We start from the raw sequence: 16,551 nt of genomic DNA, 5'->3' as shown, positions 1-16,551 counted from the left end.
AAGTCTGTAAGCAGATCATAGTTCACAATGCAGTGGGTGAAATCCCTCTCTCCCACCACTTACCTTCATTCTTCTGCAATTTTGATTTTATTAGTCAACCTATTGGCCAAATGACAATTACATTCACCAAATGGCCGTTTGCACCTCAAAACTCAACCATTGCCCCAATACATAAAGCCTCACTGGCCTTTAGAATTACTCAAACAAAAATATAGTGGGATTTCAAGAGTGATGTGGTGGTGCATTCCTGCATGGCAGGGGTTGGACTATATGGACTATATGGTCCCTTCTAACTCGATGGATTCTATGATCTCTGTTTTGGCCCAGCATTAAGGACCGATGGAAGGAGGGGTCCATTCACATGTATTTGAGGGCCAAAGTTCTCCCATCTGAGACCTATAGCAGAAGGCAAATGTCATTCATTGTGGGGTGGGAACCCTGTGAATGATGGGAGACTATACCTCCCAACATTCCTTGCCATTGGCTGGGGTGGCTGCTGGGTGGTGCAATATAGCAGCAACTGGAAGGCTGGACCTTTGTCCTGAGCATAGCAACACTAATCTAGGATCACGTGTGCTTCAAAAATAAAGCGTCTAAAGTTCGTTTTGTCTCTGGGAAGCTGGATTTGGCGGCCTGGAGGGCATGTCTGTGTTGACCGGTGGCTCTTGGAGAAGACTTTGATCTGTCTCTGCTGGCTTGTGTTGGAGAGGTGTGTATCTGTGTGCCTGTGTGTTTTGTAGGGTTGGGGAGACCTGACCTACACTCACCTTCCTCTTGAGAGGGGTGGGCAACTATGTGGGGGCCACCTTTATGCCTTGGGAGCCCTCGGGGCTCATAGCTCATAGATTACTGAAAAACAAAACCCCTTAGTGACTAGAAATCCACTTCTTGTTCACAATATATATACAGTGGGCACTTGTTTGGTTCCAGGAACCCACCCACCCCTTGGATAACAAAATCTGTGGATGCCCAAGTCCCATTATATATAATGGAAAAGGAAACTGGTGTCTCTAATATAAAATAGAAAATCAAGGTTTGCTATTTGGAATTTATATATTTTTAAAAATATTTTCAAGCCGTGGATGCTTGAATCCGTGTATAAAAAAAACAGTGGATAAGGAGGGCTGACTGTGTGTGTGTGTGTGTGTGTGTGTATTAATGTTGGACAGCATAGAGTGTTTTTTGTGGGTTTTTCAGGCTGTGTGGTCATGTTCTAGAAGAGTTTCTTCCTGACGTTTCGCCAGCATCTGTGGCTGGCATCTTCATCTTCTCTGAAGATGCCAGCAACCACAGATGCTGGTGAAACATCAGGAAGAAACTCTTCTAGAACAAGGCCACATAGCCCCAAAAACCCACAAAAAACTATGGATGCCGGCCATGAAAGCCTTCGACTTAGCATAGAGTGGCCTTGTAACTTTTTCTGAAGACAAAACACAAACCAGTGGCTCCAGATGACAAAGAAAGAGGTTCTTCCTAAACACTCGGAGGATTTTTATTGTATTTTATTTTTTTACTTTAAGACAGAGAGGAATGGATTTTACTGTTGGAGAGTGGAATGTGTTGCTTTGGACATTGGTGGACTATCCTTCGTTGGAGGGCGTTAAAGGGTGGCCATGTGTGTTCCTGCATGGCAGGGGGTTGGACTGGATATCCCTTGTGGTCCCTTCCAGTTCTATGGTTCTACATTTTAATGCTGCTCAGGAGACTAAGACATGAATTAATGGATTCAGGTTAGAAGAAAAGAAGTTATCCCTAAAACCTAGGAGGAATTTAAGGGCTGAAGTCACTGCCTCAGAAAGTGGTGGAGTCCCTTTCAGCTCTGTGATTCTGTGACTCAACATTTACAGTTTATTCAGTGGGTCTACTCAGGCTTAAGCAAGGGGATCCAGGTCATAGTGTGTGGTTGGCATTTGGACTATTCACACACATACCTTTCCTCTAGACCCTTCCTTTTGTCTTTGTGATGGTCCAACCTTTCATATATCTGCTTTGTTGTTGCTGTGTGCCTTCAAGTTGTTTCTGATTTATGGCAACCTTAAGGGGGACCTATCGTGGAGCATTTTTGTCAAGATTTGTTGAGAGGAGGTTTGCCATTGCCTTCCCCTGAGGCTGAGAGCATGTGACTTGCCCAAGGTCACCTGGTGGGTTTGCATAGCTGAGCTGGGATTCGAACCCTGGTCTCCAGGGTCGTAGTCCAACACTCAGACCACTATGCCAGGCTGGCATATATCTGTTAAGAGCAAGGAAACAGGGGCAGCGGGTGAGAATGAAGGATTCCCAGCGGGAGAGAATGAAGGCTCCCAATATATATATATTGAATTAAAGCTCAAACTCAACTGGGTCATCCAGTGAAGCTGAACAGTGGGAGACTCAGGCTGGACAAAAGGAAGAATTTATTTCCACAGAGCCAAGTAGTGAAATTGGTGACCAAGAGAGGTAGTGATGGCAGGCAGCCTGGAGAGATGGAAAAGAGGATTAGTAAAAGAGGAGGAGGAGGAGAAGGCTAGCCTCATAACATCCAGGACGGCTGTGCATCCCAGGAGTCCATAAACCACCCTGGGAGAAAACCTACAAGCAGCATAGGACCATGGCTGCATCCTCTCTTCTTATAGTAACTGACAGTATTACAAGAAACATGTGGGGTATGTGAGGAAGAAGGTGCCAGTTAACAAATCAGCTCCTTTTTGCAAAATTTCTTTTTGTCCGGTGATCTCCCGGGCACCATTTCTTCTTTCTCTTCCATCTACCTAGAAGGTGTTTTAGCAACATTCATATGGTGAAGGAGGCTGGAGAAGCGCAGACTTTCCGTTTCAGGAGCTTTTTCTCCTGCCAAACAAATGTGATAAAGTCTTGACCTGCCAAAGCATGAGATACAATGCTGGGTGATCATATTGTAGCCACATCTGTCTGACGTACAACAGGGAAGGTAAACAGCAGCTGCCCCCACCATCCCTTACTGGGCATGCGTGAAGAGCAAAACGGAGACAAAAGGGGAGAACAGACGAGATTCTCTCATCAGCTCCCCCCAGCATGCTTTTAAAAGCATAGAAAAGATTGGCCACGGAAACCAATAAGGAAAGTGGAGGCTGGAAAAAGAAAAGGCCATCCCTTGGATGCATTTTGAAAGAAGACTTCAGGTGATCTCTTTGCTGTTGTCATGTGCCTTCAAGTTGTTTGTGACTTACTGTGATCTGAAGGTGAACTTTTCTGGGGTTTTCTTGGCAAGATTTATTCAAAGGAGGCTTGCCATTGCCTTCCCCTGAGGCTGAGAGTGTGACTTGCCCAAGTGCACCCAGTGGGTTTCCTGGCCGAACTGGGAATCGAACCCTGGTCTCCAGAGTTGAGTGTCCAACACTCAAACCACTACGCCACCCTGGCTCTCCTGGGCATATTTGTAGTTTTGAATATGTTGAACTGTTCTTCTTTTTTGTGGTCTGGGAACCTAGATGGAGCCTCCAGGCATGGGAGAAGTCTACCTGAGACGACTATATGCTAGGAGCTGTTGGTTTCTTGCCTGTTGGTTTCTCTTTGGGATGTCGTTTTTCATCATGGTGTGAACAAAATGCTGGATGAGAGAGAAACCTACCTTTAGCCTGATTCCACAGAGCTCTTCTTACAGAGGCTTATTATATAACAGCAAAATGAATCTTCCAGCACAGGGCAGTCTACCTAAAATTGCTAAATACTAAAGACTACGACATTGGAGGGCTGTAGCCTTCATGTCTTCTTTCCTGGCTTTCCAGGCACCTCTTTAGCCTTTATGGAAACCGAGTACTGTATTTGATTTGGCCTGTGGCCTGATTTTGCTTCAGGCTTTTCTTTTGTCTGTGTTGCTCTTAGAGTTGGAGCAACTCTGGCTTTAAAAATACATACAGTTGTCCCTCTACATTTGCGGCTTTGGCTTTTGTGGATCCGATTATTTGCAGTTTTGATTAATATGTCCTCTCTAGGAATCTCTAGGTCCTCCAGCGCAACTCTGCCAAAAGTTGACCATAGAATTGCACTGGAAGACCTGGAAGATTTCCTAGAGAGGTGTTATCTTAGGTACTGTAAAAAGGATAGGTTTTTTTATTTGTGGGTTTTCCATATTCACGGGGGTCCTTCACCCCTAACCCCAGTGAATGTGGAGGGACCACTGTGTATATACAGTATTATATATTAAATGCCCAGTTTGCTGCTCATTTACTTCCATAGAAATTGAGGAGGTTTGCCTTGTTGCTACCATTTCCCTATATTAAATTTGGTATTACTAATTAATATACATTTGCCATTAATGGAGAAGTTGGCGATGCTCCAGACTCGGTTTTTCCCACATCTCTTTTAGCAAAGGATTAATTCTTTTCTGCTTTCCCCCTTTGCATTCATCTCAGTGCAGGATGAAGCCTGTTGCCAAGTAAGCCTAATAGCAGCAAAGTGCTTTCAAGCACTCCGCAGTGATTTGGGACGGAGAGTGCTTTTTTCAACATGGGAAGCCTGAGAATGCATGAGTCTCACATTTTAGCTTGAGGCAAGGAAACTCTGTTTTTGTTTTTGGGTGTGCGTCTCTTTGACCAGAGTCCAGTGTGTAAAGTAAGTGCAGTCAGGCGCATTAATGCACAGGGTGGGATGAGGGTATTTAAGTTTTGGTTTTCTTGAGAACTCTCCAACTCCACCCCAAGTTTAAATGCAAGTTTAAATCTTTCTTTCTTTCTTTCTTTCTTTCTTTCTTTCTTTCTTTCTTCTTACCTTCCCTCCCCTCCCTCCTGCATACTTGTCTAATCTCATACTTGTCTAATCTCTCCTGGGTCTTGGTTGTGGACTGAAATAACCCAGCTGGAGGGGAGGGGGACTGGTTTGTCAAACCATTTTTTGGGAGGGAGTTTAAAGAGGGAAGGGTACAGGTTCTGTCAGGTGGATTAATGTCCCCTTGGGCTTTGCTACAAGCCCTGAATTTGAACTTGAGAGGAGAGCAAACTAATTCCATTTTTAAAAATTGTTTTAAAACCTGGTCTTGTTTTTGCATTCCGTTTCTTCTAGTTGAATCGGGAGGGATTGGCAAATGTGCCCCAACCCTTATGGTCAGAATGGGAGATGGAAAGGCTGGAGTGTGAAGTTACTGTTGTTGTTAACTACCCTTGAGTTGACTTCAGCTCATGGCAACCCTGTGGATGAGACATCTACAAGCCTTCATTGCTCTGCTCTGGTCCTCTTCGATTGAGTCTATCCATCTAGCTTGTGTCTTCCTCTCTTTCTACTCCCCTCCGCCTTTCCCAGCATTATTGTCTTTCCTAATGTGTTTTGCCTTCTCATGATGTGCTAAAGTATGGCAGTCTCTGATCATCTTGGCTTCCAGGAAAATTTCCAGCTTGATCTGTTCAAGGATCCCATCCTTGTTACCTAGGATGAATTCTTGTAGATCTTCCATAGTCATTTTCTTCCCTTAATGCTCAACATGGTGCTTGCTTTGGCACTTTCCTCCATGACGGCCTTCAGTAGTTGCTCCAAGTCCTTGTTGGTTTCTGCTAGGAGTATGGTGTCATCTGCTTATCTTAGGTTGCTTATTTTCATTCCCCCATCTTCATTCCTCCTGCAAAAGAACACAGAAGTCTGAGAGTTTGACATTTAAAAAAATAAAGGTCTTAGCTTAGAATTAAGTTGTCTGAAAAACCATTTGCTTGGCTTGCTTGCATGCTTCGTTGGAGCTGCAGGGCATTCAGCTCTGACCTGCCTTGCTCACTGTTTCTCCTTGGCAGGTTTTCTTTTTGAAGGTGGAGGAAAAAGGTTTATTGGGGTGCGTTCCAAAACACACTTAACCAGAACTGGCTCTGTTGGGATGGAGACCCAAGAACTGCCACTTACAGGATTTTCTTGGCCAGATTTCTTCAGACAAAGTTTGCTACCATTGCCTTCCTCTGAGGCTGAGAGAGTGTCACCCAGTGGGTTTCCCTGGCTGTTTCTCTCCGAGTCTAGTCCATAGTGTGGCTGACTTTGGTGAAGCCACACTCTTTCAGACCATTCCTGTACAATTGTTGTGCGTCTTCATGTCTTATGGTGACCCTAAAGGTGAATCTCTCACAATGTTTTCTTGGCAAGATTTGTTCAGAGAGGGTTTCCTGTTGCTCTCCTCTGGGGCTGAGAGAGTGTCTTGCCCAAAGTCACCCAGTGGGTTTCCATTACATGAACAGCAAAACAAAGCGAAAAGGGGGGAACAGATTAGCCTTTCCAGTTACCTCCAGCATGTTGAAAAAGCACAGATCTTTATATTTGACCACCAAAATGGATGATAAGAAGAGTGGAAGCTGGTGAAAGAATGTTTGTTTTAATATCATGAATGCATTTTGGAAGATGCTTTTAAGTGGTCTTTAGAAAGTTTTTTTTTTTTTAAATCTTCCTGTTTGCTTCTGCAAGTCCTTCCTGATCTGGTTGTTTCATTTCACATGTGCATTTGGAATGAAAAGTTTGCTGCAATATATTGAACATGTTTGCTGCAATATGTTGAAAAAAAGTGCCACCTTTTCCTTGTGCTTTGGGGACCTCTCCCTCTTCTTTCCCTGTTATTTCTGCCTCCAGTACCATATTTTCCGTTAAAGAAGTCAGGCCCAGGAACCTGTCTGCCTTGTTAACTAAGATGTAATGCTGTGATTCCTGCCAGGATTTTCTGCGGAGGAGTGAAAAGTGTGATTGCCACCTACTCCCTGCAGTTAGATTTCCTAAGTACTCTCACGTTTTAAAGAACTACTTGTCTTGCCATTGCTTGTGGAAACCTGATTTTTAAAAAACCTATGTTTTATTCTTCCCCGTGCCTTAACACAAATTAGTCTACCCGGTTGTGTTCCTCTTCCTGCAGTTGTGCATTTTGCACAGTGGGGCGGAAGTGGCTTTTGTAATCTGGCCACTTCTCATTCCAAGCTCCTTGGAGCCAGAAATAAACAGGTATGGCAGAGAAGGGTAGGAGAAAAAGAAGAAGAGAGCCGTGGAGCGGTGAAACAAAACATATGCCTCATCCACACTGCAGAACTAATCTGGTGTGAGACCACTTTAACTGCCCTGGCTCAATGCTGTGGAATTCTGGGAACTACCACCTAACCACAATTCCAAGAATTCCTTAGCATTGAGCCAGAGCAGTTAAACTGGTCTTAAACATTAAAATAAATAATACACACACACTCAGCCCCAAGGGAAGGCAATGGCAAGCCTCCTGTGAACAGATCTTGCCGGGAAAAAACCCATGGTTGCCATAAGTCTGAAACAGCTTTAAGACACACAACAATAACAACAACAACTACTAGTAGTAGTTGCTGCTGCAGCAGAGCAAGATGTGGCCACTTTGAATCCCATTTTGGGAGAAAGGTGGGATGTAAGTCCCTTAACGAAATAAGACAAATGAAAACTGGGGTTCCAGGGAAAGGTGCCTGTCTTTCTGATATGCTAACTTTAATAATAATAATAATAATAATAATAATAATAATAATAATAATAATAATTTTTATTTATATTTCCTGCCTCTCCCTGCAGATTGAGGTGGCATTACATCAATAAAAAGATAGAATACCATATAAAACTACAATCAATAAAATAGTGACATTACTATTACTTCAATAAAATGGCTAAGTTTTCATCTAAAATTCATGCAATCATAATCAGAAGTGGAGTATTTTCTTAAGATCTCTTATAAAAGATCAGGTCGATACTACTAGCAAAGTTTGGGCATGTATATGTATGCATGTATGTGCTTTAAAGAAATGCTGGAGTGGGAGGAACTCACCACTGCAGAAATAAAAATGAATTTGTCCCACGTTTGCTAACAGTTTTGTTATCTTCCAAAAAAAGAGATCCCTTATATTGTGGTGTCCCAGATCCTACATCAGTCTCAAAGAGAGTAATGCCAAGGGAGGAGGTGGCAGCCGTGAACCTGAAAGGCGACATTCCACCTTGATCGGGGAAACCTAAAACGGATCAGGATTTTAATTTTTTGAATAAACAAACTGACAGTTGTTTTTCTTTCCTCTTTCTCTCCTGCCTCCAGAAGTCCTGATTCTCTTCCTAGCCAGCTTGTCAGCCTGGTATGGGTAATGGTCGAGCGGCGGAAGGGCAAGTGGATTTAAAACGGAAAGATGTGGACGCCGGATTCCACGGACGTGTGTTGCCAGAGGTGAGCAACGGCAGAAGGGGTTTGGCTGCGGAGGGTGGTGAGTCTGTTCCATGTTGATTTGTTTGTTCCCTTTCTCTCCTGCCTTTCTTCCAGTGAGCTCAAGGCAGCAAACAGGTCTCTCCCGAAATTTGTTGCTGTTGTGTGCCTTCAAGTCATTTCCAACTTATCACAACTCTAACATTGGGTTTTCTTGGCAAGATTTGTTCAGAGGAGGTTTGACATTGCCTTCCCCTGATACTTGTCCAAGATCACCCCAGTGGGTTTCTTATACAACGACAATCACAGCCCTGTAAGGTTGCCTGGCTTTGTGTGTGTGAGGCAGAGACAGACTGTGTGCAGTGGCCCAGTGTTACCCAGTGAGTTTTATATCCTGGAGGGACTTGAACCAGAAGTGTATCAGGAGGCATCCACACTGCACAATTAAAGCAGTTTGATACCACTTTAAGTGCCATGGCTTCATCCTAAGAATTCCAGCGATTTATAGCTCCATGAAGAATTATCTGCCAGAGGACTATAGCGCTGTAATGCTAGAGAGTTCTAAGCACCTCACCAAACTACAAACCTCAAGAATCCGTATGATGAAGCCATGGCTTTAAAGTGACATTGGACAGCTACAACTGTGTAGTGTGAATAACTCCTCGCACTGCACAGTTACAGCAGTTTGATACCACTTTAAACTGTCATGGCTCCATCCTACGGAATTCTGAGAATTGTAGTTTGGTGAGATACTTAGGATGTTTTGCTAGAGAGCTCCTGTAGTACCGTAATTCAGAGAGTGTGCACTGGAACTCTCCAGAGAATTCTAAGTACCTTTAAACAAACTATAATTCCCAGGATTCCCTAGGATGGAACCACAAAAGTAGAATGGGTATCAAACATCTATAATTGGTCAATGCATACACCTAGGTTTCTGAAGTTCCGGTCCAATTGCCCACTTTCTTTCCTGTTCAGGAATTGTGCAAGAATCCTCTGGCTCATTTCAGCACATCCTGCCCACCGAAGTCTTGTTCTTGAGCAATCCAAGAGAGGTAGCCATTTGCATGCTCACCTGAAGCTGATTCTCATGCACCATAGGCGATCGGGCAAATGGATGGTTTATAGGGCAACTTTGTTGAGTTTCGTGGTGTGCTGCAGGTTCCCTTCTCAAACCCAGTTTGGTCTTCTGTTGCAGAAAGTCCAGGAGAGGAGGAGCGTGGCCCACTCCTTGATGTCGGGAGCATTGGCCGGAGCTGTGGCTAAAACAGCTGTGGCACCGCTGGACAGAACAAAAATCATATTCCAAGGTATTCTGGGAGGGGCAAGCCTTCTCTGGAGGAAAATGTAGATCTGCTCTGCTTTTGACAAAAGGAGAAAGCAGTTCTTCATGTTGAAAAGGAAATGTAACAGAATCATAGAATGTTAGAGTTGGAAGGGGCCCCAAGGGATTATTTCTGCAATGCGGATTGGACCTATAACATTAAAATACTGTTTAATTAAAAGTAGTTTAAAAATAATTTTTAAACAAAGGATACAAGACCCACCAGGTTAAACCCCCTTTCTCAATAACCAGCCCATTTCCCAAAGATCCATTGAAAGGGAAAGGGCTTTTTCGGCTGGGGAAAGACAACAGGGAAGGGGTTTGTGTGGCCTCCCTTGGAGGAAAGTTGTATAGTTTGGGAGCAGACACCAAGAAGGCCCTGCAACAAGTCATGCTCTAAGGATAGCTAAGCCAAAATAATAATAATAAGAAGAAGAAATGTTAGGCTCTTTAAACCTTCTTTTGGAGTCACAGATCAGGACAAGTTTTCGGATTGCACCACCGAAACTACAAACTGGCTCAAAACAGCAGACCTTTGGGAACAGCTCAAAAGTAGATTTGGGCCCAGGGAGGGAGCATAAGGAAAGGATTACATGCAACCAGTAGATTAAGGCTGTGGACTTTAAACTCTTGTCAAGAGGATGAGGAAAGTCCCCAATTTCAAACCTGGTTTGCGGCCGAGAGATTAAAGTCTCTCTCTCTCTCTCTTTTAATTTGAGGATTAATGTGTGAATGAGATTCTGCAGAAAAGAGATTTGGCTGGATATTTTCCCCTCTGCTATCTGCTTATCTCTAGCTTGGGATGATTGGAAGCAAGGCAGAGTCAAATTGAGACTGGAGAGATGGTAGGAACATTGTGAATTGTGCAGAGAACTGGTCAGGAACAGGATGGAGAGATTGGGTGGGAGTGCTATATGGGTTTACTCATCTGAAAGCATACATGAGAGATGTAGTTGCTTAAAAAGACATTATTCATCTTCATTTCTCTTTATTATTACTCGCGTTGTTGTTGTCATATGCCTTAAGTCGTTTTAGATTTATGGTGGCCCTAAGTGGGATTTCATGGGATTTTCTTGGCAAGTTTCTTCAGAAGGGGGTTGTCATTGCCGTCCCCTGAGGCTAACAGCATGTGCCTTGGGCAATGTCACCCAGTGGGTTTCATGGCTAAGCCAGGATTCGAACCCTGGTCTCCAGAGTCATAGTCTAACATTCAAACCACTACACCACACTGGTGCTCATAGTTACTCATGATTCCTCATCATTACTGATAGAGGGTATAAAATAAGGCATTTGCCCAGTTAAGGAAAATCTTACCTGCCCACTCCAGATTTGTAGCTGATCATTTGGCAATGGGTTGATGGAAAAAGCTGAAGTGAAGGTCCCAGCAGCCACTTCCTTAGGAAGATCAGCAACCCATTTCCAGCCATCTTCATCTCCAGAAGGAACAGGGCTTTTGCAAGACTTCTCATTGCTGGTTTCAAAACACGCTGCTTTTTGGGGAGGCAATTTTTTCATAGGAAAGAAAGAGGCCCCAGTGTAAAAAATCATCAGAAAATGTACAGAAACTCAGGTAATCTCAGCAGGGAGAAAAAAAGTCTTAAAGTTTTTCATGGACGCACCACTTTCTGCTGCTGTGGGCATGTATAAAGCCCCCAAAAGTAAAACAAAAGTACCCCCAAACACCCTGCAAGGGGGTTAATGCTCATGGGTCTTGGCCACTGGTGGGCTCAAATCTAGATTTGTTTCTGTGCCCTGATGCTTCTCTATGTGTATATGACTTCTTTCTTCGTTGTTTTTTCAGTGTCATCAAACCGGTTTTCTGCTAAGGTAAGAAGTGTGGTTCTCTCTCCCCCCCACCCTCACCCCCATTAGCTCTATTAGGGTTTCTGTTTCAGTCTAAAAAGAAGAAGAAGAAGGGGGGCACTGCAACAAGAATAAAACTCCAGATGTTGGGCAGAGGGGAAAATCTTTTATTTCAAGCCCTGTATCTTTGGAAAATACAGTGGTACCCCGGGATACGAATTGATCGCATTACGAAATTTCCGGGATACGAAAAAGTTAGATTGGAAAAAACTGTTCCGGGATACGAAGGTTTTTTCGGGTTACGAAATTTTTTCGGCGTGAAATTCAAACGCGCGGCTTTCCAGCGCTAACGGAAAGCCTTTTCGGGTTGCGAAATGCATCGGGTTACGAACGGGGCGGCGGAACGAATTAATTTCGTAACCCGAGGTAGCACTGTATAGGTTCATGGAACCATAGAGTTGATAGAGACCCCCAAGGGCCATCCAGTTTAACCCCATTCTGCCACACAGGAAGACACCATCAAAGCCCTTCCTGTGACCGATGTCCATCCAACCTCTGTTTGGAAACTGTTCTTGCCACTGAGAATTCCCACATTGGGTACCAATGGATCTCCATCCAGTGCAGGAACTACACAGTAGAATCAGGGAATCTTAAGAGTTGGAAGAGATCCCAAGGGTTATCCAGTCCAACCCCATTTTGCCATGCAGGAATCCATGATCAAAGCCCTCCCTGGGACAGATGGCCATCCAGCTTCTGTTTAAAAAACCCCAAAGAAGGAGACTCCACCACCCTCCAAGGCTACATATTCCACTGTCAAACTCGTCTTACCCTTAGGATGTTCTTCCTATTGTTTAGGTAGAATCTCTTTGTCTTTAGTTTGGCTCAGTGGGGAATTGAATCCTCATCTCCAGCATAACTTTTATTGGTGGTCAGTGATGGAGCAGGTGGGACACTTACTTTGAACTAGTTTAAATTTTGGTAGCTTTAAGTACAGTGCATTGGAGAGGTCCAGCCTTGAGCTTAGCAGCTCATGCACTATTGTCTTTAGCTCTTCCTTTAGCTATGTAGGCTCCCTCTTAAGAACAAGGCTTGCTCTTATTTAGGGTTCAGATCATTCTTCTTCTAACCTCCTTTCTGTTCTCTCCTAGGAGGCCTACCGGCTGATCTATCGCACCTACCTCAATGAGGGCTTCCTCAGCCTCTGGCGCGGAAACTCCGCCACCATGGTCCGGGTGATCCCCTACGCTGCCATCCAGTTCTGTGCCCATGAGGAATACAAGCAGCTTCTGGGCAGCTACTATGGCTTCCAGGGAAAGTAAGATGCAGCAGAAATTTGGGTCCTTTAAGGAAGGCTTTGGGGAGGGGGGGTGCCTTGATCCAGAACTGGGTGTAATTCCAGAGTTCCTTCTGTGCCCAAATATGACATCTGTGACTGGCCCAGTGGGCCCTTGGTATCCACTTGGGCTTGGTTCCAGGACTCCCCATGGATACCAAAATCTATGGATGCTCAGGTCCCATTAAATACAATGGAAGGTAAAATAATGTGTGTGTGTGCACTGTGTGCCTTCAAGCCATTTAGGACTTATGGTGGCCCTGTCATGGATTTTTCTTGGCAAGATTTTGTAAGGTTTGTAATTGGCTTTCCCTGGGGCTGAGAGGGTGTGACTTTCCCATTCGGTTTCCATCACTGAGCTGGGATTCGAACCCTGGTATCCACTCAAACTAATATACTGCACTGGCTCTCTCAGATAGTGGCCAAATCAAGGTTTGCTTTTTGGAATTTATATTTTTTGTTGTGGATGCTTGAATCCGTGGACATGGAGGGTCGACTGTGTAGGATAAGCTTTATTGGTGGTCAGTGAGGCATCAAGTGGGACACAGCAGTTTGCTGGCTCTTTTATTGATGGGGTTCATCAGACCTCACAGCCATTGACAGAACTGAATCTCCAAATAAATTCAACCCAGACTCATCCCTTTGGTCAGCAACCAAATGGCTACCACTGGACCTATAGGGACACCTGGGTTGAATTCCTTTGCAGACTTAGACCAATGGAGGATGGACTCCCAGAGGTTATCTAGTGTACAGGCAAACAAAGAAAAGCATAGTGAAGACAGCATGGTGTAGTGGTTTGAATGTTGGAGTAGGATTCTGGGAGACCAGGGTTTGAATCCCTGCTCAACCATGAAATCACTGAATGACTTTGGGCAAGTCATGCTGTCTCAACCTCAGAGGACAGCAAGAGCAAACTCTCTCTGAACAAATCTTGCCAGCTAAACCATGTCATAGGGTGGACTTACAGCTGCCATAAGGTGGAAATGGATTTAAGGTACACCCCAACAACAAGAATAATATTCTCAGACATTGTGCTGTAGCACCTCCGCAGACTCCATACCCCAGGTTCAATGGGATGTTGACATAGCAGTTAAAATGGAAGCATAGGGCTGTTGCTGACAATAACAATAGGTGATGATAAGGTGGTGTCACAGGGAGTGAAAGGCACCCCCTTCTCTGTACTAGAAACCCAGGATAAACTCTGACATTTCTGGGCCAGTGGTCTATCACTGATTTTTTATTTTAAATTTAAAAACTGGGGACTTGGTATTTAATGCGTGGTGGTCTTTTTTGATACAGGGCGCTTACCCCGCTCCCCAGGTTCATTGCAGGCTCACTTGCAGGAACAACTGCCGCCATGTTGACGTACCCCTTGGATCTGGTTCGGGCACGGATGGCAGTGACGCCGAAGGAAATGTGAGTGGCTGGAAGGAAGTGTGTGTGTGTGTGTGTGTACAATTTTCATTGCCATCCTACCACCAGCATCTACTTAAAAGCGTTGACCATAGAGTGTTCCCAAATGCCACCCTTGGATGCAGCTCACTTCACTTTTGTTGCCAGTAACTGAAGGGAGGAAAATGAACATTTTTCTCATGTATTTATAATGTTCTTGTTAATCCCTTCAATAAATATATATATATTTAAATGATTAGCATGCATCCTTCTGGTATCCAGAACAAACCTAGAAGAATGTTTTGTTTTTAAATCACCAATTTACTTTTAACTCTGTATGAACAATGGGGTACTATGGGCATTTTTATAACCCCGGAATCTCCTAAACCAGAGGAGGGTGTAGTGTGGCCTATGGCCCCGGGCTCTACCTTTTTGGCCCCTGAAGCAGCCACCAATTTCCCAATGATCCCCATCCAAAGTCCCTACTAATTTGGGGGCAAGTTTTGTCCCCCAAACACATGAAAACATTAAAATACCCACCCCACCAGCATCCCAGAATCCTTCACTACATACTTATGACGGCAACCCTAATTGCCCACCCATCTTGGAAATGCAGGGGCTCATTGGATCTTTGTGTGAATGTGAAAACTTCTTCAGATACAGGTTGAGGCCCCTTTATCTGGAATTCCGAAATCTGAAATATTCCAAAGACCAAAACGTTTTTCATGAATGGCTGAGATAGCAACAAGTTTGGTTTCTGATGGTTCAATGGGCACAAACTTAGTGCCATGCACAAAATTATTTAAAAATATTGTATAAAATTACCTTCAAGTGCCCTTGACCTATTCATCACATCACTCTCTATTTCCCACATTCATCTATTCTACTCACCTACAAGCTTTAGTTCATTAATGACTATCACCAGTTTAAAACTGGACTTGCCACTTCATTTCCATAAACAAAAGATTTTGAATCTGAATCCACATTCTCACCCACTAATGGCATATATAGGTCTGGCCCCGGCTTTCCACTCCTCCAAATGCATCTGAGGAAGTTGCTGCCAACTTCCTTCTTTCAGTTAGTCTCAAAGGCGCTACAAGATCTCTCTTCATATTGATTCTACAGACTAACACTACTATATCTTTGACTTCAAGCTTTGTGTAAAAGGTGTATATAAAACATAAATGAATTTTGTGTATCGACATGTGTCCCATCTCCATTTTATTTCATTATGTAGATGCAAATACTCAAAATCCAAAAAACCTCTGAAATCCAAAACACTTCTGGTCCCAAGCATTTCGGATAAGAGAGACTTGACCTATATGTAGACCAGGTCCACTTCACATGCGCCTATGTGTGTCTGCAATAAGTACAGTGACCATCCCTGCAGTGTAGGCATAGCTCCATTAAGTGTTCTGCTTAGATTTACCTCTTTGTTTTCTCTTCTTCTCCTCTCCAAAGCCATGCTGGGCTCTTTACAGTGCTTAAAATAGCACTGATCAACCTGCGCATAGAGTGTTGCTGCCAAAAATAGTTGTCACATTAGACCTTTGGCTCTGTATTTGTGTGTTTGTGCATGCATGTGTTTTCTACTTGTGGCTCTGGAAGAGAAAAGTAGAAAAGCAGACAAGATGGAGCTGTTCTTTACCCTTCCAGACAGTGTGCTGTCCGTTTAGTGCGCTCTGCAGTCATTGCTTCTTTTTATTTAGCAACTGTTTTAAGGCATGGTGTTTTGTGAGAGTTGGGGCACATAATTGTTAATACAATGCAGAATGTGTTTGTCAAAAGATTTCAGAGTGACATATAGAAAACATAAACCGCCAAAAATAACAGCAACGATATATATACACCATAAAGGCAAGTGCGCAATTCAGTCGCCTGCTTCTTTTGAAGCTGTGGTACTTTTTATAAGTGTGTTTGTTTGCTACTGAGAAAAGTCCAAGATTTCATATTTAGGACTTCAAGGTTTAAAGTCCTAAATATCTTGGGAACAGTATACCAGAGGGTGGGCCTTTTCTCATCTTATCTGATCTTGGAAGTCATAGAACCATAGAAGCTGGAATAGTTCATGCTTAGAACTCATCTATTTGCTGTGTTTGCATTTCTGGGTCATTTTCCCTGCTCCTTTTCTTTGGATCCCTTCCCTTTTGCCCTTGACTTGGCAGGGAGAGTCCCAATTAACCCTGTGCCATCCTGTTTTTTCAGATGCTTTTGAATTGTCCTGGTTCTGCTCTCCTCCTTCCCCTTAACTCCTTCATCCTGGAATGACCTGTCGGGTGAGATCCGCCGTGTAACATCATTGGAGGCCTTTGAGAAGGCAATAAAAACGGATCTCTTCCAGCAGGCCTTCCCAAACTGATCTCCTGAGAACTTCCACTCTCCATTTGTTTAGCTGTACCCACTTTGATCTTGATCTGTTTTACTAACCATTTTATTGGGAATTGGTTTTAATGGTATTTTAGGGTGGGAGGGAGATAGGGGAACTAGGATCTAATATGGCCTGTTATGCTTTTATCTATTGATACTCATGTTCGATTTTATTGTTCTTGTTTGCTGTTGCCCGCCTCGATCCAATCCAGGGAGAGGCGGAATACA

The 16,551-nt window shown here is 43.8% G+C and overlaps 1 protein-coding gene across 3 annotated transcripts in view; it reads left to right on the top strand.

Annotated features, from left to right (window-relative positions):
• The first annotated feature begins 429 nt into the window (after positions 1-429).
• SLC25A42 (solute carrier family 25 member 42) overlaps positions 430-16,551 on the top strand; it is a 34,704-nt gene continuing 18,582 nt past the window's right edge. For 2 of the 3 annotated variants that reach the window (XR_006100882.1, XM_042441677.1), the window contains exons 1-6: positions 430-709; positions 8,006-8,131; positions 9,303-9,414; positions 11,230-11,255; positions 12,380-12,546; positions 13,864-13,980. Coding sequence is in view for 1 of the 3 variants with exons in the window: in XM_042441677.1 (XP_042297611.1) it covers positions 8,045-8,131; positions 9,303-9,414; positions 11,230-11,255; positions 12,380-12,546; positions 13,864-13,980 (509 nt within the window). In the remaining 2 variants the exon portion in view is untranslated. Of the gene's footprint in view, positions 710-2,452; positions 3,138-8,005; positions 8,132-9,302; positions 9,415-11,229; positions 11,256-12,379; positions 12,547-13,863; positions 13,981-16,551 lie in introns of those variants that run through there. The other variant, XR_006100883.1, reaches the window with a different exon arrangement.

Source organism: Sceloporus undulatus, chromosome 10 (assembly GCF_019175285.1).
Source record: "Sceloporus undulatus isolate JIND9_A2432 ecotype Alabama chromosome 10, SceUnd_v1.1, whole genome shotgun sequence".
Classification (NCBI taxonomy): domain Eukaryota; kingdom Metazoa; phylum Chordata; class Lepidosauria; order Squamata; family Phrynosomatidae; genus Sceloporus; species Sceloporus undulatus.
This window is presented reverse-complemented; position numbering and strand designations above follow the sequence as displayed.